This window comes from Natrix helvetica, assembly GCF_964273705.1.
Source record: "Natrix helvetica genome assembly, chromosome: 1".
In the NCBI taxonomy this organism is placed as follows: domain Eukaryota; kingdom Metazoa; phylum Chordata; class Lepidosauria; order Squamata; family Natricidae; genus Natrix; species Natrix helvetica.
Window position 1 is genome coordinate 282,388,855 of NC_138548.1, and position 27,814 is coordinate 282,416,668.

The 27,814-nt window shown below is 38.1% G+C and overlaps 1 protein-coding gene across 1 annotated transcript in view; it reads right to left on the reverse strand.

The window, feature by feature from the left end:
* The window catches only part of COL23A1 (collagen type XXIII alpha 1 chain), a 294,393-nt gene that overhangs the window by 38,596 nt on the left and 227,983 nt on the right, over positions 1–27,814 (reverse strand). Inside the window, exons 6-10 of the mRNA XM_081942141.1 lie at positions 18,035–18,061; positions 12,416–12,442; positions 11,608–11,634; positions 5,814–5,882; positions 808–924 (exon numbers count right to left, since the gene is read on the reverse strand). Coding sequence (XP_081798267.1) covers positions 808–924; positions 5,814–5,882; positions 11,608–11,634; positions 12,416–12,442; positions 18,035–18,061 — 267 coding nt within the window. The remainder of the gene's footprint in view (positions 1–807; positions 925–5,813; positions 5,883–11,607; positions 11,635–12,415; positions 12,443–18,034; positions 18,062–27,814) is intronic.

Sequence of the window (27,814 nt, forward strand, 5' to 3'; positions counted from 1 at the left end):
GACCAACAATATATTTCACTTCAAAATCTGTTTTCTAAAACCCTTTCTACCAGCATAACAGTGAAGGAGAGAAATGTGGAGATGCAAAAATCACATTGCATTTCCTGTTTTGAGAAAAAAAATACTTCAGGTATTCCGTTTATTTAGAAATCACCGTTTTACCAGCTCACTCAAGTGACATGCAGATAGCACCACACGATCAATAATCAGACTTAACAATGAGCACAACAATAGATTCCATCTCACTTAATGGTTTTTAGTAAATAAAACTACCGTTCTTCAGATTCAAGGATGGGATGCCAACAATTCGTTATTAAAGAAAAGATTAAGAATGGCTAATGCATAAAAAAACCTATCCTGAGAATAGGTTTTTCTAATAGTTCTGCCATTGCTCAATGGAATAATCACACCAAATTCCTTCACATTATTCTGATAATTGCGGTTCTAGCAAAGAAAATAAAACATTGTCAAACCCTGAAGCTTGGTACATAATTACTATTTACAAATAATAAATCCTGATAAGGTTATACAATACATTTTAGTGCAAAATTATATTGGACAAGCTAATATAAAAAACCCATTGACAGTAAATAAAATAAAACTTGATGGCAAAGTTCAGTCAAGATATTGCCTCTTTCACTTACTCTCTATTATAACAATACTATCCTTTTCCTTCTATTAAGCTCTTCAGACATTTATGATCAAATTGGGTACATGACTTAAAGATCCTTTAGCTTACATGCATCACGAGGAGAATCTCCCTCAAACCATGCATGTTAGTTAGCTTTGTTATTATTTATATCTTACAGGAAGACCTTGCGGTCCCTTTGGGCCATCTTTTCCTGTGTCTCCAGGGGGCCCTCTTGAACCCGGCTGTCCAGGAGGCCCAGGTGGGCCAGCAGCACCATCTTTACCTTGGTCTCCCTATAAGAAGTTTAGAGAAAGCATTTTAACATGGGGGGGAGCCCCTTCCTAATAAATGGATTGTATTATCAAATACTAGGAGCACAATGGCTGCTGGCTTGACAAGTAGCAAGCTCAGCGTTTGAGACCCAAGTGCTGCCATGAGGAGGGATGAGCTTCCGTCCTTCGCTCCAACTCCTGCCATGGACATGAAAGGCACTCCCAATTGGGTGTCCTCTGAATAATGGTGATGTCACAAGCTAATCCTTTCAACCCAGAAGGACGTTGGTTCTCTGACATGAGTACCAAAAAAAATACTATGTAGGAAGATGGAAAGCACCAGGAGACTATATATGGGACTTAGTTATGTTTTAAAGTCCTGCAATGAACTTTTAGACTGCAAATTAATCAAACTTTATGGAGTATAACTTTTAAAGACTTCTTTGGTGTGTATTTGATAACAAATATTGGTGGCTATAATGTTTTATTCACCAATGTCCAATTCATATGTATGGATGCTATGCAATGATGGGTATACCGTATCTTCTGTCTGTCTTTAAATCCTGGGTTTTCATAAGCATCAGCAAAGCTATGGAGCCCAGTTATGGTTTTAAGGCAAACAGTTATGCTTATCTCTTATTTTTAACACCATCATTAGGTCCTGTGCAGAGCACATTGGGCAGCATATTTTTCCAGTGTTTTCAATCTTATTTATCTTATTTTATCATAGAGCAAATGTCAAAAATCTCATTTTAGCTCATTTGAACATGTACAGTTACAATGGAAAACCTAGATGTATATTCTATTAATAAATTCATTTCCTGACTGTCCTCCCCAGATCTTCATATTACACATAAAGGTTACCCAGGCAGACTCCTCTCTTAAGACACTGATGTAGCCAACCAATGTGGGATTGCTTATCTTTAACTGCTGTATCACATACTTTTAAACAACCCATACTGTGGTGCTTTTTCTTGGAGAAAATATCTAGTGATTCATTGAAATATTTACAAAAATGCAGTATTTGTAGAAGACATAAAACCATGATGGCGAACCTATGGTATGCGTGTCACAGGTGGCACGCGGAGCCATCTCTGCAGGTACATGAGCCATTGCCCTATGTCAGCTCTAGCACCAATGTGCGCGCCAACCAGCTGATTTTCTGCCTCTCCAGAGGGCCAGGGGAGGCCCTCCGGAAGCCAGAAACAGTCAGTTTCCAAACTTCTGGTAGGCCCGTAGGCCTGGTTTTCGCCCTCCCCAGGCTCTGGAGACTTTCCTGGAGCCTGGGAGGGCGAAAACAGCTTCCCCTGGAGGAAATACCAAGCTCAGTTTGGGAACAAGCAGCACACCAGAAGTGTGGCGCACATGGGGGAGCGTGGGGGGGAGTTGTGCGCGCATGCACATGTGGGGGCACGCTTTGCATTATGGGTGCAATGTTCGACCTCCCCAGCGCGCATGTGCACATGACAGGCGGCTCCCCATTTTTTGCATGCTTTTTTTGCCCTCCCCAGGCTCCCCCCCTGGAGGCCCTCCGGAACCTTCAGGAGCTTCCCTGAAGCCTCCAGAGGGCAAAAAACGACCCTACGAGCGAACCGGAAGTCAATTCCAGGTTGCTTGTAAGGCCGATTTTAGCCGTCCGGAGCGTTCAGGAGCCCTCAGGAGGCTTCCCTGAAGGCTCCGGAGGACAAAATACAACCCTATGCACAAACCAGAAGTCACTTCTAGTTGCTCATAGGGTCCTTTTTCGTCCTCCGGAGCCTTCAGGGAAGCCTCCGGAAGGCCTCCGAAGGGCTTAAACAGCCCTACGAGCAAACCAGAAGTCCATTTCCAAACTTCTGGTTTGCCCATAGGGCCGTTTTTTTGCACTTCAGAGGCTTCAGGGAAGCTCCTGAAGCCTCTGGAGGGTCTCCAGGGGTGAGGGAGGCGGTTTTCGCCCTTCCCAGGCTCCTATAAAGCCTCTGGAGCCAGGGTAGGGTGAAAAATGTCTTTAAAAAAGGCTGAACTCAGCTTGCCAGCGCACGCATGCGTGCTGGCCAGCTGACAGGGCAACGCCTTGCATGCCCTGACAAATGGCTCCGCGTTCCACCTGTGGCACACGTGCCATAGGTTCACCATCGCGGGCATAGGGTTTATCAGCTTTTAAAAGCATTCTTTCTTCAAATATAAGATGATGCTTCTTAAACAGCAAATTACTTTTGCATTTTAAGATAATTTCATAATTGGTTTTCAGCAAAGCAGAAAGAAATCGCTTCATCTTTGAAAATGTCTATATTTAAATCATATTGCAAAAGTATTGTAATCACACTCATGCAGAATAGTATTATTTTTTATTTTACAAATTAGGAAACTGACAAATAGCTTTTCCAGTACATTCTGGTCTAAGTAGAGAATTAAAACCAGGTCCCACAAGATGTTATTATTTGAATGAACAAGAGTGGCAGCTATCATTGTTATAACCTGGATTATAATCTATTTTGGAAAATAACAAATAATCCTGCCAGACTATATGGAGCAATCACTGAACCCTCAAGAAAATTAATATCTAAGTAGGTTGTCCTAGTGTCAGAGTTAATTTAATGCCCACCTACTGTAACTCAGAAATTTAATGATAAAAGACATTTAAGGTCTTTTCAATTTTGAATGATTCACCACTGAGTAATACCATAAAACCAAACTAAATAGATCCATCTTAATTATTAATTTTTAAATTTAAAATTATTATTTCATGTATATCTCATTCTTACTATTCATTAAAATTGACAGTTGCACTAAGGCCATAATTCTGGAAGAGGACATATCATCAATGTCAAGAACAGCTTCTTGACAAATTTGCCAAGCTTTCAATTCTTGGATAAAGACTTTCTTCAATGCTCTCTACATGGGGCTTCCCTTGAGATGCACCCGAAGGCTGCAGCTGGTCCAGAATGCGGCCGCGCGGGCAATCATGGGAGGTACTAGGTACTCCCATGTAACACCTCTCCTGCGCGGGCTGCACTGGCTACCTGTGGCTTTTCGGGTGCGTTTCAAGGTGTTGACTATCATCTTTAAAGCGTTCCATGGCACAGGACCTAGGTATCTGCGGGATCGCATCCTACCCCATACATCCCTGCGGCCGATTCGCTCTCACAGAGAGGGACTCCTCCGGGTGCTGTCCACTAGGCAGTGCCAGCGGGCGACGCCCAGGAGTAGGGCCTTCTCTGTGATGGGCCCGACCCTCTGGAATGACCTCCCCCCCAACATCAGAATAACCACCGATCTCCGCTCCTTCCACAAGAAACTTAAGACCCACCTGTTCAACTTAGCTGGCCTGGCCTAACCGTAGTTTTAATCTTTCTAGCCTGTATTTTAAATTTTTAGGGGTAGGCTTTTTAGGTTGTTTTTTAATTTTTATTACTGTACAGCCTAACATTTAATCCGATTTTAGGGGTATTTAAGACTATTTATTCTGTATATGGCTTTTATCTTGCTGTCTGTACACCGCCCCGAGTCCCTCCGGGGAGAGGGGGCAGTCTATAAATTCAATAAAATTCAAAAATTCAAAAAAAATATTATTGGCTTATCTGTTTTGATATTGACATGTACTATGTACTATTGTACATATACTATTCTCACTGTACATGACAGTACATTCAAAAACACAGCAATGAACCTAGACAGATCTTGGGGATTGGAGCATATTATTGTAATGTTTTTCTTAGCTTTGTATGAATAGCTGATGAAGCTCAAATGATGCTAACATCACAGATCACAAATAAAATGTAAAACAAAGAAAGGTAAACATATTTGATTTATGTAACAAGCAGGAGGATGGATTGCAAAAATATTTTAAGATTGCTTAAATTTATGAGTTGCTGATAGTAGCAGTTCTTGTAGAGTGGATGTATGGACACTTAAGAATGAACATTGTGGCCTAATGTTCACAGGATGGAGTAGAAATTAATCCTGTATTAGGATGTAACACTGCAAACCAGTGGTGGGTTCCTAACTGGTTTACTACCAGTTCGCTACACCTGTGTGCGCAATTGAATGAAAATTACTCAGAAAAAAAGGAAAACAGATGAGGAGCCCCATTTCAATCTGTCGGCCAAGATCAGCTGGGCTTCATAAGCTGGAATAAAGGTAAGTATAACCCAGTGGCGGTTGGGCGGACCCACTTTTTAAAAAAACAGAGAACTGGTTCCCTCTTTGTTTGAAGGCAGCACAACCGCCTCCAAACTGGTAGGAACCCACCACTGTTGCAAACTGCAAGCAGTACAGTGTATTAATTTATCTTCTGTTTCTGAAAATTAGTTCTATGTTCTTTAACTATGAAATTCATAGAAGCGGAGAGAATTTCCATGCACACAACATATTCTTTGTATAAGATGCTTGGCAGTTTGCTTACTTTCTTGCTGACATTTGCAATTCTTGTAAAGCCACAGTAGATTTCACATTTTAATCTATGGAAAATCTGAGTAGTCATGACATATATTCACCATGACTTTCCCTTTGTGGGGGAGAGGAAGAATTAAATCTGTTTTCATGAAGGCAACCCCTGTCAAATGGTAAAGTAACGGAATGATAATTGAAATGTTTATTATGATTAAAAAGTAAGTAATTTTTAAAAATACTATTTTGATGCTTTTACAATGAAACACAGGGAGACAGACATAGGGGCCTAGCATGCTGTGGTCCATGGGGGTAACAAAGAATTGGATGCAACTGAATTACAACAGTGAAATACAATTCTGATTCTAATTGCCACAACACTCAAGTATATTCAATTTAGTTTATGACACAAAACAGTAAGAGATTGTGTCAGTGCGTGAAAAACAGAAGAATAAAATAGTAGAACAGAAGAGCTTAAATTAAGAACAGCCAACAACCTCTCAAGAAAACACAGCAAGCCAGAAGATTAAAAGTGATTCTACCTTAAGGATACGTCGGCTAAAAATATGCTGGTCAGAGAGAAATCCATGACTGAGGCGAGGAAAAGCCATCTAGTCAATGTATGTCAGCAAAGAAAAAGAATCAAGACAAAGAAGATACAGAAAATGGTAAAGGCATTTTATGCAAGAACTCTAATAGGAAGCAAACAATTGATACAATCAGAAACAACATTAATTGATTCAAAACCAAGCCGTTAACGGGTGACAGCAGAATAAACTACTCTATTATAGTAGTTCACATGAGACAATTTGTGACACTGCCCCCCCCCACCAAGACCACCTACAGTCTCCTGAGATATGGGTTTGTTTACATAGGTTTGCATACAGATGATGTACTTGTTCAATAAAGCTAAAACTTTGACTAACAAAAACAAAACAAAGGAAGTATACTTAACTCTTGTCTCCATAGATCAAAATGTAAGATGTTTTACAGGAATTTTAAAGGGATAACGTATATTTTTTTAGAGCACTCATACTCTGATAACACTTGTTCCTAAGGAACTGATGTAGCTTCATTGACAGACAAACTAACCAAACTGTTAGAGTAGTTTAAAGCTGAGGATATATAATCTGGCATCAAGCTTTTGTTACCAAGTCACTATGGTATCTTGGACTATAGCGTCTTAGACAACGTTAATTTTCTAAGTTTGGTTGGGTGTTTCAAGTATATGCCAGAGGAAAACCTACTCTCAATATCTATATATGTATGTGTTTATGTGTGTAGGTATAGTATGTGTACACACACACACACACACACACACACACACAGGAGAGAGAGAGAGAGAGGGAGAGGGAGAGGGAGAGGGAGAGAGAGAGAGAGAGAGAGAGAGAGAGAGAGAGAGAGAGAGAGAATGAATCTAAAACTAAAGCAAAATCATCTTTAGATGAGCTCTTCTCTTTTTTAAAATCAATATTGACTCAATATTGACTTCTAATGACTTTCTGAACTAGTCCCTGTACTTTTCTGGGGCAAAATCTATGGAAGTGTTTTCTCACTACCTGCTTGGTAAGGTTGACAGAGAGTGACCATCCCAAAGTAACCCACCTGGTTTCATTCCGAAGATGCAACTAGAACTTATGGTCTCTATCAGTTTCACAAAGTGCCTTGGCCACTATAGCACTTACAAATGATTTTAATATGGAAATGTATGAGCAAGATTGATTTGCCAGTCAGTCCTATTAGATAAGGATAGATCTAATTGTCAGGTGAACCTATGCCATATTTAACACATTGGAAAGGAAATAATTTATGTATATTTATTTGTATATGAACTGATTTCTGCATAAGCATTTCAGGAAAATTCTTATTTATAAAATAAAAGGGAAAATAAAGGGGTGGAAAAAAATACCTAATCATCTTGTATATACCTATCTGGAAAAAAATTTCACTTAATCCCATATGATATAGCAACATATTTAAATGATGTAACATCTTAACACAATTTGAATGAAGAATGTTGATTGGAAGCAAAGAATCTGATTAAAAGCACTGCTATGCTGTTTTGATATAGAGATGGGATATTGTTTTTTCCTGCCAATTACTTCCATGGACTTTGGCTGAAAACATGTGCTATAAATTACACATCATACTGTTTAGATGATCATTATCATTATCAAAATGCTGTTTCGAGTTAGATGTCTTGGACTGAATGTACTGTAGATATGATTCAAACCTTAGTTGAAGCAGAAGTAAATATTCCAGTCTTCTATGTTAGTTTGGGCCACAGGAGTAGCAAAATCAAGCAACCAAAGCCACATTTTATTTATATTGATGTACAGAGATATAGGGATGTGTAGATATAGGGATGCGGTGGCTCAGTGGCTAAGACGCTGAGCTTGTCGATCAGAAAAGTCAGCAGTTCAGAAGTTTGAATCCCTAGCGCCATGTAATGGAGTGAGCTCCCATTACTTGTCCCAGCTTCTGCCAATTTAGCATGTAAAAATGCAAGAAGAAAAATAGGAACCAGTTTTGGTGGGAAGATAACAGCGTTCCATGCACCTTCGGCATTTTAGTCATGCTGGCCACATGACCATGGAGACATCTTCGGACAGCGCTGGCTCTTCAGCTTTGAAATGGAGATAAGCACTGCCCCCATGAGTCGGGAGCGACTAGCACATATGTGCGAGGAGAACCTTTACCTTTTACCTTCTAGATATTTATTTGCCCTTACTGTTTCTCTGTTCAGGGCACAATCAGCAATTCAGTTGGAAAACAAATAATAACAATCTCTACTGTTGTACTTGATTAATTTAATATATAGAGGATTTTATCATATTCTATTTCAGCCATTATAACAAATGAGAGAACTAATATAGCAAGCTAGCTGTAAAACATCATGTTCCATTAGATTTTATTCTTTTTTGAGCAATATTAAGTCAGTGGGGCAACATATACTTTAGTACGGAGAATGAATTCTGAATTTAGTGCTTTGCACATGTGTTTGACTTCAATTCCATAATCTTGACAGCATTCCAGGCTTGGGAGTAGACATCAGTTCACAAAATTCTATGAAGTAAAACTTTTCTTTCTTGGAATTCTAAAATTTTCACTAAGAATTCTGTTTCATAACACTATATCTCCAATTTTCACAAAATACTCTAATCAATACCATTCAAGGCAAGTTTCCTCTCAATGCCTATTTACTAAGAGAGAAACATGGGGTGATGTGCATCTTCAGAAAAATCTGTTTGGTGAAGATCAATTAGATGGACCAAAAGACTGATGTAATCATTTTATTTTGTTCTTCATTTTTGGTTAAATATAACACTACTCTCCTGCTAATAATTTACATACGCAGCACAGATATTTCTATAATGAACTTGTTAATAAAAATTATTTCAGGTGTAAATTAAAAAAGGGAAAGGCCTAGAAAGATAGGATTGGAAAAACAGGGAACTAAAATGCTGGAAATATATTCCCTAACAATTGTCTGGTCAAACACAACAATGGTTCCAATTGGGTACCAAATGTCTGGCCAATTAATGTAGGCTTTGATCATGATGCACTCATAGAAAATTAAGACTTTCAAATATTAAGTAAATGACTGCTTCATCTGAAAATTTGAGGTATTTACAGTTATAAATGTATGTACTATGTATTGTGAAGCATGTAGTATGAAATAATGCACCCTCCCTTTAAGCCAGGAAATAAAATTTGCTGCTGAGTCCAAAGCAAAATAAACCTGTCCAATTTAAAGAAATAAAAATAATTTAGGCCAGATGCTGTCACAGAAAAATGTCTCTGGGAATGGAAAAGAGAACAAGAGGACTTAGGGGCCAAAGAAGTAAAGAAATGTCCTAAAATTTCAAAAGAATCTGATTGGTGTTTTGCATTTGTGAAAGAAAATGGATGATTACATACTGTTGGAACTACAATCTGATTACTAGTCTGTCCTGCTGAGAGACCAGGTCTCAATTTTCCCAAAAGATGCAACACATTTGAGAAAATGGGGCATAAATGCATTTCGTAACACGAAGATTGCTAAATGCAGACCTCTTTTATGCATAATTGATAACATCTGGGAATGGCTTGCAATGTTTTCTTTCTTTCCTTTAAAATGTAAAGACCCCTTCTGAATCATTTCCATTTTATGGTTTATGTTAAATGCAGTGACAACAATCCTTCTTTGAAAAAGAGATTAAGCACCATTGCTAAATATCTTTTTTTTAAGTCACTCAATTTCTAAATATGCATTGCTTCCTGTTCTATGAATAATACTAACAGAAGATTTCCTAAGTGAATTGTTTGTGAATTGTGTTTAAAATTATTAAATTCTTTAAAAATAAAAATAAGGTTTTCCCCATTACAATGTAGAAATGCAATGGAATCAAGGCATTATCTAAAGCAAGCTGTCCTCTTCTGATAAAACTGAAGTAATATATTCTAGCTTCAACTAAATCTAGAGGATTGAATAATTAGAAAAATTAATTTCCTGTTTGGCTAAAAATTTTGTTACACGGTTCTTGGAAAGCTCACACTGTTTTCATGTAGTAACATTTTGCATTACAAAAGAGAAAACTGTTGAATCCAATTAGTTAATTATTAAACAGAGTTCAGTTAGATCAAAAGAGAATATATGTAGAATCCAATCTAGATCGGTTACTGGGACCAGAGGTTTTGTCATCCAAGCTTTCAGACTCGTTCTGGAGCCCATCTTCAGATTCCCGTTAACTGACCCAGATTAGATATCCTGGGACATGTATATTTGCCTTCATTCGTGAAAATATAGGAGTCCTTTGGTGTTTTTTGAGCTTGGAGGTTTGCTTGCAAACATTTCATTGCCTGACTAAGTGACATCATCAGTGTTCATGAGTGTGGGGTTTGCTCCTTGTTTATATACAATAGCTTGCAATGCCAATTTTGGAGTGAGCATGATTTTCTCCTTGATAGTTCCTTGTTTTTTTGTTTGTTTGTTTGATGTTAATCACTGCTTATCTAGATGTAGGCTTCTGGAGAGAATGTGTTCTGTTTTTTGTTTCCTTCTTAGCTTTTTTGTTGTCTCTTTTGAATGGTGTGTAAATCTTATTTATCTCCATGTACCAATTGATAGCTGACTTGTGTGAGTACTAAGCTTCCAGAAATAATCTGTTTTTGGATTTAGCTTGGTCTGGGATGCTCACAATTTTACAGTTGAAATCTGTCTATGTGTTGTAAGATTAATGAGTTTTTATTGTGTTTTCTGACTACTAATTGGTGTTCATGGATGTGTTCAGCCAGTCTTTTGTGTGTCTGTCCTACACAGCAGTTGTTAAAATCCTTACACTATATGTTGTAGATGATTTTTGTTTTTTTTCTGGTTCTTTGAAACAGCCTCCACCTGGATATCTGTTTGGTCCAGATTTGCCTTCTAAACAGAGCACTTCTGGAGAGCATTTGAAGCTTCACCCAATGGTTGTTTAATGATAGTTTGGTTTACTTTAATAGTATTCTATATTTTTCATTAGTATCAGTAACCTTTTTGTTATTGTATATTGTACATTGATATTGTTTATTGTTTCTTATGCGCCTTATCTATACCACCATCGGAATACCACCTGTATACCTTCTTATCTCCTTTTATAGGTTTCCACTTCAACCTGGACTCTATCACTGTTACTAGACCATGTTGCTGTCCTATTATAACTTTCCTTTATCTAGACGATACTTTGCTTTCACCTATGGGATATTAATTTAATAAATTATATACAAACATTACTGTTCTGAAATTGTATTACTGAACTACAAAGCTTACATATTTGAAAAAAAATAATTAGGACTGTTATTTCTATTGGCTTTGATGGGGCTTTTGTCTAAAGTCCAATCTTCTATCTGAGTTATTATTGCACAAACTGCAAGGTACATCAACAGAGAGCCATGAAAAGAAATGTATAGTCTGGTGCAGTGAAATGACCGTGAGTGCAAGAAGAGAGAAGATACCTATATAAGTCTGGAAAAAATATGATTGTACTCAATTAAATTGAATTAAAGTTAAATATTGCTTTCTACTAGGAAAGGGAATTAAAAAGTTAATAGCTGATGTTTATGTAGAAGTTGACATCAAAAGGATTTACTCGCAAGTAAATATATGCAAAAATGCAGCCTGGGATAAAACTTGTTTCCTTTTGAAAAGTTTCCTTAAAATTCAAGCTTTGGGAGAAAGAAAGATAAGGATAAGTTGTACAGCTCTGGTTTTTTTCATCTTTATGTTTATATTAAGATATTTTGACCTTTCTATGTTTATTTCAGCCAAACTCTCATATACAGGTAAATATGTTCATGATTACTAGTGATACTTACCCTTGGGCCAATGTCTCCTTGTTCACCCTACAAAACAGAAAAGTTACTATCACTGGCTGCTCAGTGTTGCTTTTGGCCAAAATACTTCTTCCTTATAAATAGGACCAGTGGCCAAATATAGGAAATTAGAAGTTTCAAAAACTAATGACCTTAGCCAACATTATTTCATTCCTAGAAGTCCTTCACATTGTATACTTAGATTTGGTGAATTATTTAGGACTCACATACAGCAAGTAAAAACAGTATATGGGTAGAATGGAAGGACCTGTTGAATGTATTATCAGGACAGGTACGGACAAAGTATTTAAACAATTCTTAAATGAACATATTCCAATGGAAAGAAAAAGGAGTATATTTTTGTGGTTTAGAAACTAGCCAATTGCAATCCTGCTTCAGGACTCCAACTTTGCTGCAGAAGTCAAAACACCAAATTCATGCAAGATACAACATCAGTTTATAGTTCACCAGATTTCTTCCCTTAGCATTAAAAAGGAGGTTATAAAAACATGCTATTCCAATTGTTCTTGCCAGTGAGTACACTTAACAATTCAAAGATGATTCTCTTTGTTCTTGACTTCTTTCTCAGTTTGTTCTCTTGGATATACATGGTGTGCTATCTTAATCTGCCCATGAAAAGCCTTTGAGGGACATCAGAGCAATACGCACCAACATATTCATTGATAATTCTGCCTTGCTGGGTCAGCTCAATGAGGTCATTATAGAACAAAGGCCACAAGAATAAGACTATGCTTACTAGGCTAATTAGCACCTCTCCTAACAACGTCAAGGCACTTTTCAACTGACTCACCTTATCTCCTTTTGCTCCTGAAGGTCCCTGGAGAAATAAAAAACGAGAACAATTAGCATAGAGAAGTACTATTTTCATTTGGAACCCTTCTTGGTATGTAAACTACCATAAAAATAGTTATTCTCCTATTTCAACATGTGACAGCTAGCACCATAGAGTGAAAAGTGGCTGATAAGTTGATCTCCAAAGGAGAGCCTAAACTAGATATTTTTGCTGTATTAAGAGACAACCAATTATGTAGGGGCAGTGTTGGAGTAAGGGTGATGGAATTAGAAAATCATGATGAAAGCTATTTTTTTCTATTTTGTCCCCAAGGTCCATTTGTTTTGTTGTTTATTTCTGAAAAAGAATCAATGAGGGGAACTAGAATAAATATTAAATGATTAACATGTGAAAGAAATTGTTCTGCATTTGGATATCCATTAAATTGCAAAATACACTAGTGTGAAATGCTAGAGGCAAATCTAAGTTTTAGAAATCCCTCAAAACTAAAAAAAATAAGAATTAGAAGAATTAAAAATGTCTGTTAGAGATAGCTTGCTTCAGAAAATAAGGCAGTTCAACAAAATATTTAACATTGAAGCTTTTTTCTCACCATCAGTTGTTTCTGAATCTGTTCATTAGAGGGAAGCTAAAATCAATATGTAACTTCCTTTCTTTTGCAACAATCTTGACAATTTCTTCTGTTTTTAATATAAACATTTTGCCTGCCTGTTTCTCATAAACAGGCAAGAATTAAAAGATGATATTTTTAGGAGTTGAGCAGCCTGCAACACCATGTGTATCAAAAATTAAAAACATGTTGAAATCAATCAAAAATGTTTAATTATGGTTTAAATACACAAAACAATTGTATGCACTAAGCACACTTGAGTGAGCCAAGATAAACTTAGCAAAATATATCTGTAAAGGATGTTGAAAACTATCATTTTCACTCCTCCTACCCCAATTTTTAACTGCTGAAAACTACTCCAGGGACATGTTTTCCTTATTGCTTCAAAATATCCAAATGTTTACATTTCTACTTTTGTTGCAGGTACACCTTGTTTAGTGACCACAACTGGGAATGGCAACTCAGTTGTTAAGCAAAGCAGTTGCTAAGTGAAACCTTGACTGTGTTTACAATCTTACTTCAGTTTTTCTTTGCTTCATAGACCTGCGAAAGTGGTAAATGCAAGGATTGGTTGCAAAATTACTTTTTCAGTACTGTTATGACTGCAAATGGTTGTAACAGCGACTGCGCATAAGGGCTACTTGTATCAATTAAATACTTGATCTGTGAGTCAATTTGGAGGATCAGTGAGCAGAGAATGATAGAAAGATGCTTCACTGAAGGCAAAGATTAATTTTTCTAGTCACCTATTGAACTGCTATGCCCAAGCTTTGGTGCTGTTCTCTGAGTAGCAGAGTTCTCATACTCCAACTAAGTTACAATGGCACTGAAAACAGCATTTTTCACACAACTGTTGCAGCATCCCCATGGTTGCATGATCAAAATTTGGGTGGTTGGCAACTGACATGTATTTATGATGACTGCAGGGTCCTAGAGTCATGTGATCACTTCTGATAAGCAAAATGAATGGGGAAGCCTGACTCATCTAACAACTGTCTCACTAACTCAATAACTGCAGTGATTGACTTAACAACTGTGGCAAGAAAGGTCCTAAAAAGGGATAAAGCTCATTTAACAACCGTCTTGCTTAGCAATGGAAATTTGGGGCTCAATTGTGGTTGTAAGTTGAAGATTACCGGAACTAAACAAAGCTGCTTATGAAACCTGCCTATCTTCCAAGCTGGGTTTTTTTTCTACAGTCAAAGACAATGCCTGCATTCCATGCAAAACAGTCTATAAACAACTGTCAGACAAATAATGGCTGCACTGGGTGAATTTCAACATCAGTACTGTACTTAAAAGGAAAATAATACTACATTCTCTTGCGAACATGAGAAGAAAGGCCTTTTGAAAGTACAGTTAGTCCTTAACTCATGACCACAATGGAGCCCAAAATTTCAGTTGTTAAGCGAAACAGCAATGAAGTGTGTTTTGCAACAGTTGTTAAATGAATCACTGCAGTTGTTAATTTAGTAACACAGTTGTTAAGTGAATCTGGCTTCCCCATTGACTTGGCTTGTCAAAAGGTCGCAAAAGGAGATCATGTGAGTCAATTGTCATGCATCCACATTTTGATTAATGACCACTGCCATGGTCATAAGGGTGAGAAAAGGGCAAAAGTCACTTTTTCCTCTTGTAACTTTGAACAGTCACTAAACTAAAGGTTATAAGTTGAGGACTATCTGTAGTGTCAAATTCACAGCAGACCCAGTAAAAAGGATTTCTTTTTTGAGAAATTATTGCTACAAGTATGATCTGCAAACAAACAAACAAAAAATATGCAGCCACGCAGGAAGCTTCCGGTTTTCCATTTCACACATACATGTGAGCAGGTACTATACATTAAGACTGAGTTGGGATTGGCCTAAGGTGCCATGGCTGGCTCGGGAAACAAAGGCTATTCTAAAACAGCAAATCTTTGCATGGGTGTAAATGGCACCATAGACAGGCCTAGGGATGCCATATAAGCTTGAGGTAGATTTGAGACCTGCAACGCAGAATGCTTTCAGGTTTAGGATTCAGAGATTCCTTTACCCCTCTTCCTTACTGTTTTTGATTCTTCGCATCTCTAGAATCAACCAACTTTCTGAATCGATTTAGTGTTTTATTGATTGGTTTTTTTGACTCTTTTTTGCACCCAGATAAGCTTTTTATTTGCTCCTCTAACTTGCTATGCTGGCATCTCTCCAGGGGTGGGTTACAGCAGTCACTACTACCGGTTCGCTCATGGGCACTTCATGTGTGTGCGTGTGTGTGTGCTTGATGTGCACTGCACATGCATCCGCAGTGCAATCAAAATTGCTCTGCGCATGCGCAGAAGCAAAAAACCCAAGAAAACTGGTTTGGGAGCATGGCAGGCCTGGGTCACTGCTGGTTCCAGTGACCCAGGTCGCCAAACCACTATCGGTTCAGCCGAACCAGTCCGAGCCGGTAGGAACTGTCACTGCATTAAATTGTTTGCTAGCTTGAACTGAATAGCTGAACTGAAAGAGTTACTGCGCAGGTCATAAGTTCTTATCTGACAATGATTTATTGCACATGCTTAACATGTTTATTACTTCACACATTCCAGAGACTTCTCTTCCCTTTTGATCTTTGTCCGTCTGCCAGGAAGCTGGTAGACAAACTGTTTTCTGCCAAAATGTAACAATTAGATAGATTTGTTTTATTTCTTTATTTCTTATTTTTGTATTAAAGCTTGTTTTTAATTAGAATATGTTTTCCGGGATTTTATTTCTTTTTTCGCACCTTAAAGATAATGCTGTTTGGAAACGCCACGATCTAAGACCTCATTTAGTTCAGGGTGAAATCTTCCCCTGACAGGAACCCACCACTGCATCTCTCTTTCTTTTCAAAAGGTAAGAAGATCTGATCAATAGCATTAGCGATAGCTCTTAGACTTATATATAATTTCACAGTGCTTTACATCCCTTTCTAAGCAGTTTATAGAGTCAGCATATGGCTCCTAACAATCTGGGTCCTCATTTTACCAACCTCAGAAGGATGGAAGGCTGAGTCAACCACAAGTGCCTCAGGAGGCTATCTAGTTTAACATACAGCTGTTTACACAAGTAGAAAATAACTGGAAGAGGTTCCCCTTGCTTGCATTGCCTGGCAAGTGGTCAGGGAATTGATATAAAGCCATTGTTGACTGCTTGCCACTCAATTTATCCTTCACACTTCTATTCAATCTACTTGACTATAGATGGCAATTCTATAATAGAACAGGCAAAAACATTTGGAAACAACAAACAATTCCACATTAATGTGAAGTAAGAGGGCACTGTCAGCCCCACTAGGTAGATGAATATAGGTAATAAACTCCATAGGAACATGTTGTGGCCCAGCAGGAGCCGTTGGAGCTGCAACCAGATTCCGACAGTGAGGTGCCTCCTGAGTCGGCTCTGGAAGATGGGGAGGACCCTGGACAGGGTTCCGACTCCGAGCAGGGATCAGAGAGGCTGGTTGGCCACCAGGAGGCGCCTGAGACATGGAGCAGTGGTGAAAGCCAAAGGGAGTGTGCTCCTGACGTCATGCCTTGGAGCAGTGGGGAGGAGACAAGGGAGTTGGTCTTGGACGCTCGGCAATGGAGGGCTGATAGACGTAGAGAACAACTACACAGATACAGAAAATAATTGGACCCAGGTGGTTGTAATTAGGCTCCTCTCAAGATAGTATTTAAGGAGGGACTTTCCTGGAGGCTGGTTGCAGAGTTCAACTTATCTACCAACGTTGGACAAGTGTTCTTGTGCCTGTGACTTATGTTGGAAGTCTGGATTACTGCCAAGGACTAGTCAGTATGTTAATTTACTGTGAATAAATCGTCGAGCAGTATTCTTATCTTGGAGTGCTTTGGTGTACGAAGGGGGGGGGGGTCAGAACAGGAACAGTAGGATCATCTTAGTTAGTAAATGGGCAGAATAACAGAATCTTGAAAGTCTAATTGTGCTGTACTTCCTCCTTTTTCTTAAAGTTCAGAGAATTACAGAGGTGTCTGCCTGGGGCATTTCTGAATGTTATCTTGTAGTTCTTGACTTAAAAAAAATATTTAGCCCCTTTTGCCTTGGCAACAGCTCTTTCCTACCTCTTTAGGGCATCTTTTATACTCTCTATAGTATATACTTGTAAATGTATTAATTATTTATAAAGATAGGCTTAAGATACAGAAGGATCTTGACAAACTTGAACATTGGGCACTATCTAATAAAATGAAATTCAATGGTGAAAAGAGTAAGGTTCTACATTTAGGCAACAAAAACGGAATGCACAGGTACAGTATAGGTGATACCTTACTCAGTAGTAGTAACTGTGAAAGGGATCTTGGAGTCCTAGTGGACAACCATTTAAATATGAGCCAGCAGTGTGCAGCAGCTGCCAAAAAAGCCAACACAGTTCTAGGCTGCATCAACAGAGGGATAGAATCAAGATCACGTGAAGTGTTAATACCACTTTATAATGCCTTGGTAAGGCCACACTTGGAATACTGCATTCAGTTCTGGTCGCCACGATGTAAAAAAGATGTGGAGACTCTAGAAAGAGTGCAGAGAAGAGCAACAAAGATGATTAGGGGACTGGAGACTAAAACATATGAAGAACGGTTGCAGGAACTGGGTATGTTTAGCTTAAGAGAAAGAAGGACTAGGGGAGACATGATAGCATTATTCCAATATCTCAGAGGTTGCCACAAAGAAGAGGGAGTCAAACTATTCTCCAAAGCACCTGAGGGTAGAACAAGAAGCAATGGGTGGAAACTAATCAAGGAGAGAAGCAACTTAGAACTGAGGAGAAATTTCCTGACAGTTAGAACAATTAATCAGTGGAACAGCTTGCCTCCAGAAGTTGTGAATGCCCCAACCCTGGAGTCTTTAAGAAGATGTTGGATAGCTATTTGTCTGAAACGGTATAGGGTTTCCTGCCTAGGCAGGGGGTTGGACTAGAAGACCTCCAAGGTCCCTTCCAACTCTACTATTGTATTATTGTATTATTGTATTTAGATCATTACTTACTGGCTTTCCATCCAATCCAAGAGGCCCCTAAAAAAAGCAGAGAAGTATTTTAACAGATAGATATGAATTTGTTGTTCATGTAATTCTGTCTCTTAAAGTTTCCCCCCTATATTTTGGGAATTAGTTCCGGAAATGCCATCTAAAGCCAATAATGTAAGATCAGTGGGAAGAAATATCCTGTTGCAGCCTAGGATGGATCTGCTTGCCCTCACAAAACTTTTCTAATGTTGCAACAAAGGTAGATGGCTGAGGGAATTATGACATTAAAAAACTGAACAAACTAACAGAATTGGTTTTAAAAATGAATGCTTGCCTATCATTATGAAATGAAGAGAATCCATAGGGAATATTTTTTCTATACACCCATTACTTGCACTGATGTATACGGAGAAGGGGGGACTGTTACTTATTACTAATCAAGTCACAATTAACTATGACATATCAAAAATCCACCTTTTCCATAATGATCATACTATTGATGTATTTGCTTCCTGACAAAATACAATCTCCTCCTCCCCCCCAGCCTAAAATAAATGTTAAAAGTCACCTTTGAGGGTGGGAAAATATGATATTCTCCCAGCAGAACTGAAGATGTAATAGAAGAACTACAGATTTTGTTCATTAAATCAAAAACAAATGTTCATTCCATGATCATGTGGGACAACCTTCTGTGAATTTTGTTTAGTAAGGTGTTTAATTACCGAGCAATACTTTTTGATTGTTTTCAAACCGCAACCCACATCCTTTTTAATACTTTCTCAAATGGAAACCAGTTGGCTCTGTCTTGCAATAATTGCCATCAATATTTTAATAAGTTATTTAATTTAAGACTGTCCCTCATTATATCCGCTAAGTCAATGATGAATCATTCACTGCAAGAGTCGGACTGCCATATTTCCCCTAAATCTAAACATTATCCAGACTGAAGAAACAGCAGATGATGTTGGTTAATGCATCATCATTGGCAAAGATCCAAGGCTTTTATTGTGAAAAAAAAATGTAATTAAGGAAAAACTGGAAAATGATACTTGGTTTAAAAAAAAGGCATTTATCTATTTTTCCACTAATTTATTAATGCCTGTAAAATTTAAACACCCTTTGATCTATAAGTAAAAAAAGAGTAGTTAGAGTGTATAAATGGATAATTATTCTGTACTGAATAAACACCAAAGGGATACAACTTAATGTTTGCAAAATATCTCTTTGTAATCTATTTCCAACTATAAAGGTATTTCTTTTGCTTGGCCTTCTAGATGATAGGGATATTCACTATATGCTCTCCTGACCTCTGCTGAAGATGTTACCTAGCCTGGTAACTTGTAAACCAACCTACAAGCTCAGAGAAGGAACATTTACCTTCATATTCACTATATAGCTACCTTCTGCATGTGCAAGAAACAGGGAAGGTGAACACAATATGAATCCATAGGCATTTATCAACTGGCCATAATTATGGATAGTAAAGAAAGCTGGGAAAACACTAGATTTGGGAGTGTTGGGATATCAGACTAAAGCCCCAACCTTTTAATAGAAGTGAAAGATGCTGCTTACCAGGGAAGAACTAGCTACAGTTCCAATGTATTTGAAATACATGATATGTACGTCCTTCTCTGTTTACATGTTCTGATAAAAGTAAACATAATTTCTCCTCTGAATCAAACTAGACTCCTGGTGACTTTTGGGAGATAATATGAAAGTAATTTGCCATGGCTTTGCCATTGCTTTTCCCTGTTACGTTTTTCCATATTCCCAGTCTAGACTATTGCTCTGACATTTCTCATTTGTGTATTAACCAACATGACTCTGCTTGAGTTATTTGAGCTGATGCTGGCACCTAACAGGGCCATATGTTCTAGTTGGACAGAGTAAATAAAGGTAGACTTGTTTGGGGAAGGAAAGTAGTTAGCTAAGAAAAAGAAAAGAGAAATCTCTAAACTGGCCACGGGGGTCCTCAAGTCCTTGGACAGGCCTCATGTCTTGGGAGTTCAGATATATATCATTGAGAGGCTTCTTCTGACCTCAGCTCTCAGAGAAAGCTGTAGGTTTCCCAGATTTTGGGATAAATTTTAAAACTTTCAGTATTTTGTTCTAATATTACAAATGAAGAAATGGTAGACTATTTAACATATTTATAGAGCATTTAAGAATCTAAGTAATATCATCATAACTATACCATAGTCTTCTCTAGATGTATCATCTTCAGAGAATGATTATTTAGTGGGCTTACTCAGGAGAGTTTAGCTAGCTAATCTGTACTCTTTAGTCTTATATGATATCCAGATATCCAATAGGTAACCCTTTGTTGCAGGAGAAATAGTGGATAACAGACAACAGAAATGTAGTAATTTGGACCCCACATTTATATGGGTGAAATATGCAATCCTACGAAATTGATATTGAAAGGGTTAAACTAATTGGAATAAAAACAGCTAGAGCATTTAATTAATTGATTGATAATTTTCAATTATTTTTACTTTAGGTACTGCCTAACTCGTCATTACTCACAATAAACAATAAAATACAAAACAATACAAAATAAGATAAGATATAGTTGCTTTGCACAAAAACATAGACCAAAATACATCCGACAAGGTGTTCCACTCATCTTATTAACCTAACTACTGGGAGAATAATTGGGTCTTCAAGGCCTTCCAGAACTCCAACAGGGTGGGAGTCACACTGATTTCAGTGTGAGATTCTTCTTTAGAGAGCAAGAACCACAACAGAGAAGGGATACTTCCTATATCCCATTAGAGAGCATTGTTTCTGGCCAAGCAGAAACCATGGGAAATAGATGGGTCCTCAAAATATCCAAAAACTATGCTATAGAGGTAATGACCAGCATTTTGATTGCACCTGGAAGCATATTGGCAACCAATATAAATGTCAAAAACAGTACAAATACAACATTCAAACTGTTGTAGTCCTTGATTGTTCAAAGTTACAATGACAATGAAAAACGTATGACCCTTTTTCACAGTTACAACTATTGCAGCATACCTCTGGTCATATGATCACAATTTGGACACTCTGCAATTGGCATGTATTTATGATGGTTGCAGGGTCCTGGGGTCATGTGATCACTTGACCTTCTGATAAACAAAGTCAATGGGGAAACCAGATTCACTTAGCAGACATATTATTAATTTAGCAACTGCAATGATTTACTTAACAATTGTGTCAAGTAAGTTTGTAAAATGGGGCAAAACTCACTTAACAAGTGTTTTATCCAACAATAGAAATTTTGAGCTCAGTTATGGTTGTAAGTCAAGAGCTACCTGTATATAGATGACACACTCAATGCCCATTACTGTTCATGCCTTTACATTCTGGACCAGTTGAAACTTCCAAGTGGTTTCCAAGTCCCATGTGGAGAATTCAAGCGGGGAGGTAACTATGCAGTCCTCCTAGACTGCCTAAGACACAGGACCAGAGAGATACTGTTTTACAGTGGTTCCCCGTCTTCCTGAAAGGGCAGCTTTAGTTAGTGGTAGTAGGGAAGGACAGCTCTAGTGTACATCAATGGCAGCTAAAAAACTATTACTCAAAGGAGTTTTCAGCATTTCACAAGGCAGCTATATAATAGCTTTGCATGTAAATAATTATCATATCCATAGAAAACAGCTCCTTTGTTTGCCTGTTTTAAAATTTGTTCTGCATAAAAAAATGGCAATGCTTTGTCAATGCTTTTTCATGAGTGCTGAAAAGTTCAAGGGATATTTTCAAATATTGTGCATGTAATATGCTCCTATTTTATGTCTCCCTGAAACTTGTTTACAAATTCAAATCGTGCTCAAATGCATGCAACTGAATGGAACATGTTTTGGTACAAAATTACATTTATAATTTATTTATTTATTTAAATGACTTATAGGCTTCCTCAATCACAATTGCAACTCCAGATAGCTTTTTGCTTTGTGCTTTTGAGTCACTTTTCACTCCTGGTGACTGCCTAAACAAGTCCCTAAACAAGTCCCTAAACAAGGCAAGGTTTTTCAAAAGGGGTTTGCCATTGCCTCCTTCTTAGGGTTAAGAGATCAGGACTGGCCCAAGGTCACCCACCTGGCTTTATGCCTAATATGGGATTAGAACTCATGGGCTCCTGATGATTTAACCACCAGCTAATTTCTAGATACCTTACAAATTACAAATCATTAATATTAAATTAAGAAGAAAAGCAATTTGAATGAGTAAATATACTATACTATACCTGTCAGGGAACCAGCTGCATATAAAACATAGGTTATAAAGTAGGCCACAAACCAGCCTGTTGAACACACATGAGGATTGCGTGGATTTGGGAATACTACTCCCGAGTACAAGAACAAATATAGAGAAATCCAATTTTTCAAGTCCCACAAGATGGCAGTGCTTTACTGATTAGTCCTGGAGCCTTCTGATTCTGTCAAAGTCAGCATGTAAAGAATTTTACTAGATGTTGCTACTCTTCCAAAGGACTTCAACATTATTTGTGGGTGCAATTTAAAAAGTAAAGCCAATCAAAGTAATGCCACCATTCAGAATTCTCAACCTGGAAGCTTCCCTTATACTGCCATCTCAAAGAGTGAAGCCGAATTCAGAGAAACTCTTAAGTAGAACAATGTGGTAACAGCATCAGCTCATTTGCTGCATCACTTTGGCTGAGATCAGCTCTTCTCAACCATCCAGATGTGAATTCTGCCCTCCCAAAATTCCCAGCCAGATAAAATCCCCCCAACTGAGAGAAGACTGACTAAGGCACAGACCCTTTTTACAATGTCAGGCCAAAAACATCCATCTGGGATACAGATGCAAGCCGATCTTTTTCTGAGTACTAATATGGACAGTAGGTCAGATATACCTTGGATTTGATCCAGTGAAGATCCCGTTTCAGGATAAGCATTTTTTTGAATGAGTTTAGATCCATGGGAGATATGTACTAGCTGTATTTAAAAGGCTTAAAAGGGGAGGCCTGTTCTAAAGGTAGAGCCAATCACCAGTAGTCTTTATATAAAGAATAGCCCCTTTATAGCATTTTTGTTAGCAACAGAGTGGCAACACTAGATTTGAATATGTAGTCCGAAGTAAAAATTACTGCTGCCTTATGAATGTTGTTGTGAAGCACCCAAAGTTGTGCTCTAAGATAAGTGGCTACACAAATCTTTTAAATTAATAAACTAAAATCCATACAATAAGCTTTTAGTGACATCATGTTAATTTTAAGGCAGTTTTCACTAACATGGTGCCTTCTAAACGTGGGAGACTTCAGTTCCCAGAGCACCCAGCTAACATGGCCAAAGCCTTATATGTTGAGGAGGAGAATGGTTGAAATCTGCATGTCTGAATAATAGGGTTCTACATGACCTGAAATTAAATACTTTCAGAATAAGGGCAAAGCCAACTATACTGTCTCCTGGTGATGACCTTGATAAATATATATATATATATATATATATATATATATATATATATATATATATATATATATATATGTGTGTGTGTGTGTGTGTGTGTGTGTGTGTGTGTGTGTGTGTGTGTGTGTGTGTATGCATCTATACATCTATACATCTATACACATACACACACACACACACACACACACACACACACACACACACACACATATATATATATATATATATATATATATATATATATATATATGTTGTATTTGTACTGATAAATAAATAAATACAACACAAATATAAAAAGGCAACATTAAAAATAAAAATATGGTTTCCTGCCTGCATGGTCTTCTGTGATAAGCCGAAGGACAGAAAGAGGGAGTAGTGACCTCCCTCCCATATTTAGGCATACCAGGGGTTGTAACACAAATACATACATACATACATACATACATACATACACACACACACACACACACACACACGCCTGTTTACTGTATACAGTGGGGCAAAAAAGTATTTAGTCAGCCACCAATTGTGCAAGTTCTCCCACTTAAAAAGATGAGAGAGGCCTGTAATTGGCATCGTAGGTAGACATCAACTATGAGAGACAAAATGTAAAAAAAAAACCCAAACAATCACATTGGCTGATTTGAAAAGAATTTATTTGCAAATTATGGTGGAAAATAAGTATTTGGTCAATATCAAAAGTTCATCTCAATATTTTGTTATATATCCTTTGTTGGCAATGACAGAGGTCAAACATTTCCTGTAAGTCTTCACAAGGTTGGCACACACTGTTGCTGGTATGTTGGCCCATTCTTCCATGCAGATCTCCTCTAGAGCAGTGATGTTTTGGGGCTGTCGCTGGGCAATATGGACTTTCAACTCCCTCCAAAGGTTTTCTATGGGGTTGAGATCTGGAGACTGGCTAGGCCACTCCAGGACCTTGAAATGCTTCTTACAAAGCCACTCCTTCGTTGCCCAGGCAGTATGTTTGGGATCATTGTTATGTTGAAAGACCCAGCCACGTTTCATCTCCAATGCTCTTGTTGATGGAAGGAGGTTTGCACTCAAAATCTCACGATACATTCATTCTGTCCTGTACATGGATCAGTTGTCCTGGTCCCTTTGCAGAGAAACAGCCCCAAAGTATGATGTTGCCACCCCCATGCTTCACAGAAGGCATGGTGTTCTTTGGATGAAACTCAGCATTCTCTCTCCTCCAAACACGACGAGTTGTGTTTCTACTTAACAGTTCTATTTTGGTTTCATCTGACCATATGACATTCTCCCAATCCTCTTCTGGATCATCCAAATGCTCTCTAGCAAACTTCAGACAGGCCTGGACATGTACTGGCTTAAGCAAGGGAACACGTCTGGCAATGCAGGATTTGAGTCCCTGGTGACGTAGTGTGTTACTGATGGTAGCCTTTGTTACGTTGGTCCCAGCTCTCTGCAGGTCATTCACTAGGTCTCCCCATGTGGTCCTGGGATTTTTGCTCACCATTCTTGTGATCATTTTGACCCCATGGGTTGAGATCTTGCGTGGAGCCCCAGATCGAGGGAGATTATCAGTGGTCTTGTATGTCTTCCATTTTCTAATTATTGCTCCCACAGTTGATTTGCTCAAACCAAGCTGCTTGCCTATTGCAGATTCAGTCTTCCCAGCCTGGTGCAGGTCTACAATTTGGTTTCTGGTGTCCTTCGACAGCTCTTTAGTCTTCACCATAGTGGACTTTGGAGTGTGACGGTTTGAGGTTGTGGACAGGTGTCTTTTATACTGATAACAAGTTCAAACAGGTGCCATTGATACAGGTAATGAGTGCAGGACAGAGGAGCCTCTTAAAGAAGAAGGTACAGGTCTGTGAGAGCCAGAAATCTTGCTTTTTTGTAGGTGACCAAATACTTATTTTCCACCATAATTTGCAAATAAATTCTTTCCATATCAGCCAATGTGATTGATTGGGTTTTTTTAAACATTTCGTCTCTCATAGTTGAGGTCTACCTATGATGCCAATTACAGGCCTCTCTCATCTTTTTAAGTGGGAGAACTTGCACAATTGGTGGCTGACTAAATACTTTTTTGCCCCACTGTATATATGTATATATATATATATATATATATATATATATATGCAGTAAACAGATTAAAATGTTGCTCAAAGAAACTTTGCACCTGGAAGGAGGTAGACAAACAGACAAGGCAAAATGGATAGCTATGCTGGCTAGGAATTCTGATATGTGGTCCAACACATTAGGGAGAACAGATTGCCTTGTTGTGTGGTAAAGATGGTGATTCTATTTCCTTTTACAGGCTATCCAACTAAGGCTGTTGGAAATTATATTTCAACAGATCTACTTGGCCATTATTCTCCATCTCTTGTTATTATTGGTACCTATTTAACATGTTGATCAGAAGATTCTGGTATAGAAGAAATCAGGCTTTCATTCCCTTATTTGCTAGGACTCATCACAGTTCATTTTAATATTTTGCTAAACCTTATTGTACTTTGCAAATCTCTGATTTAGCCTCTGCAAATATTAGCATTATTTACTGTCTCTCGTAATCTGCATGCAAAGAGATCTTCCTAAATATTACATTTTTCAATCGAAGAACAGTTTCTATGTCTGTTCATCCAGTATGAACAAAGATCCCAGAAAGCACAAAAGAGAACTAATCTGTAGGTCATGGCGCTAGACCTCTGTTTAGAATTTAGAAATGTTGGCAAAGAGAAGAAAACCTGTTACTAAATGAAAATCTGTGGGTTGTCTGGTTGCCACATGGAGTGGGAGATCATACTCTGGAAATTATTCTCTTAATTTTTATGAGTGCCCGTAAGCAATAAACACTCCAGGGAATATATTTTTGCAGAAACTCTTGGTGACTGAATTCACATTGTTTTTGTGGACAGTGTGGATTTTTTTTTCCATTGCCACTGTTGGGACTCTTTTGTCACTCTAGACCAGACAATCTCAAGGCTGTCCTCTACTACTGTCCAAGTATTAACCAGCTTGACCCTGTTTAGCTTCTCTGAGATCAGCCAATGACAGCTAGATACTGACACCAACTGTGGCGCCCTTCTTACATAAACTGTCCTAATACCACAATAGTTACAATTACTAATTAGGTCTTCAGTGTTCTTTTTAATCCATGCAATGCCTTGAATTATATAAGGATGTTTTTTTTTGTTCTCAGGGATTAAAGTAGCCAAACCAAAATATTTGAAGAAGAGAGTGGGCCTTTCTGAGTTTGAAACTACTATCAATGAAGTCTCACTTTTAGTTTTTTATTGTTAAAGACAACTGGGAAACTGACTTTTGCCAGGCTTCATGCTGCCTTTGATTGTCTGGTCAATGTCTTATAACCCCCTCCCCCCTCAGCCCTATAAATTTTCCTGCTATCCTATCCTAAATCTAATGGCATGCAAACCGAAACAAGGTCACAGGGAAGGAGGGGGAATTACAAACTGGAAGACAAAAAGCTTTCAAGACCATGTGGTAATCCAGTTCAACCTGTTGCTTTCTTTCTTCAGTAAGAATATAACAACAGGGTAAACTACACATTACATACGGTAGTAAATGTATACTCATGATATTTGACCTGCAGGTCACCTCCTTTGCTGCTGGAGGGGGCCAGCCGTCTCCAAACCTCATGAACAGAATCCCATTTATCTTTTTCATTCCCATAGGATGTAAAAAGACCTGATGCGCAGGTATGCAACTGTATGTTTTTCAATCTTCATTTTCCATGAGTCATTGTTGACTAACATTAAAATATAACCAAGGGACCCTAATTTCTTGCTTTTCCTATTTTGAGGGGCCATACCTTAGTTACAATTGATACAGGGAGATCTGGCAATTTGAGACTCGGTAATTTCAAAATTACTAATGGGAGAAGCTGCATTTGTTTATACATACCAGGCACCAGGCAAGTAATAAAACTGTGAACTGGCCAAGAGGTAAAAGAGAACTGATTGGTTCTCAGAGAGGGCCTTTAAAAAGATGAGTAGATGGGATTCAGAGATAGAGGTGAAACAGGTTGTTGGTGGTTTTGAGTTTCAAAGTAATTTGTGAGATCTCTAAATCATCCACAATGCAAGAGGCAACAGGAAGTGTTTGAGGCACAGAAAAGCTGCAGTGTAGCATCTGTTCCTAGTTGTGAGGGATTGGCTTGAGTGAGTGGGGAAATCTGGCTTGAAGAGAAAGCAATTTAGAGATCATTCAGTTAGACAAAAGATATAAAGAAATATGTTGCCTATTCTCTTAGGAAATATACACATCTTATCCTACTGCTCTAAAGCAATGGTTTATTCTCAGATTAAGTGCCACTTTAATTTCATAAAAGCTTTGTTTAGGACTTTATTTTCTCTTTTTCACCTAACAAGGTAGCTAA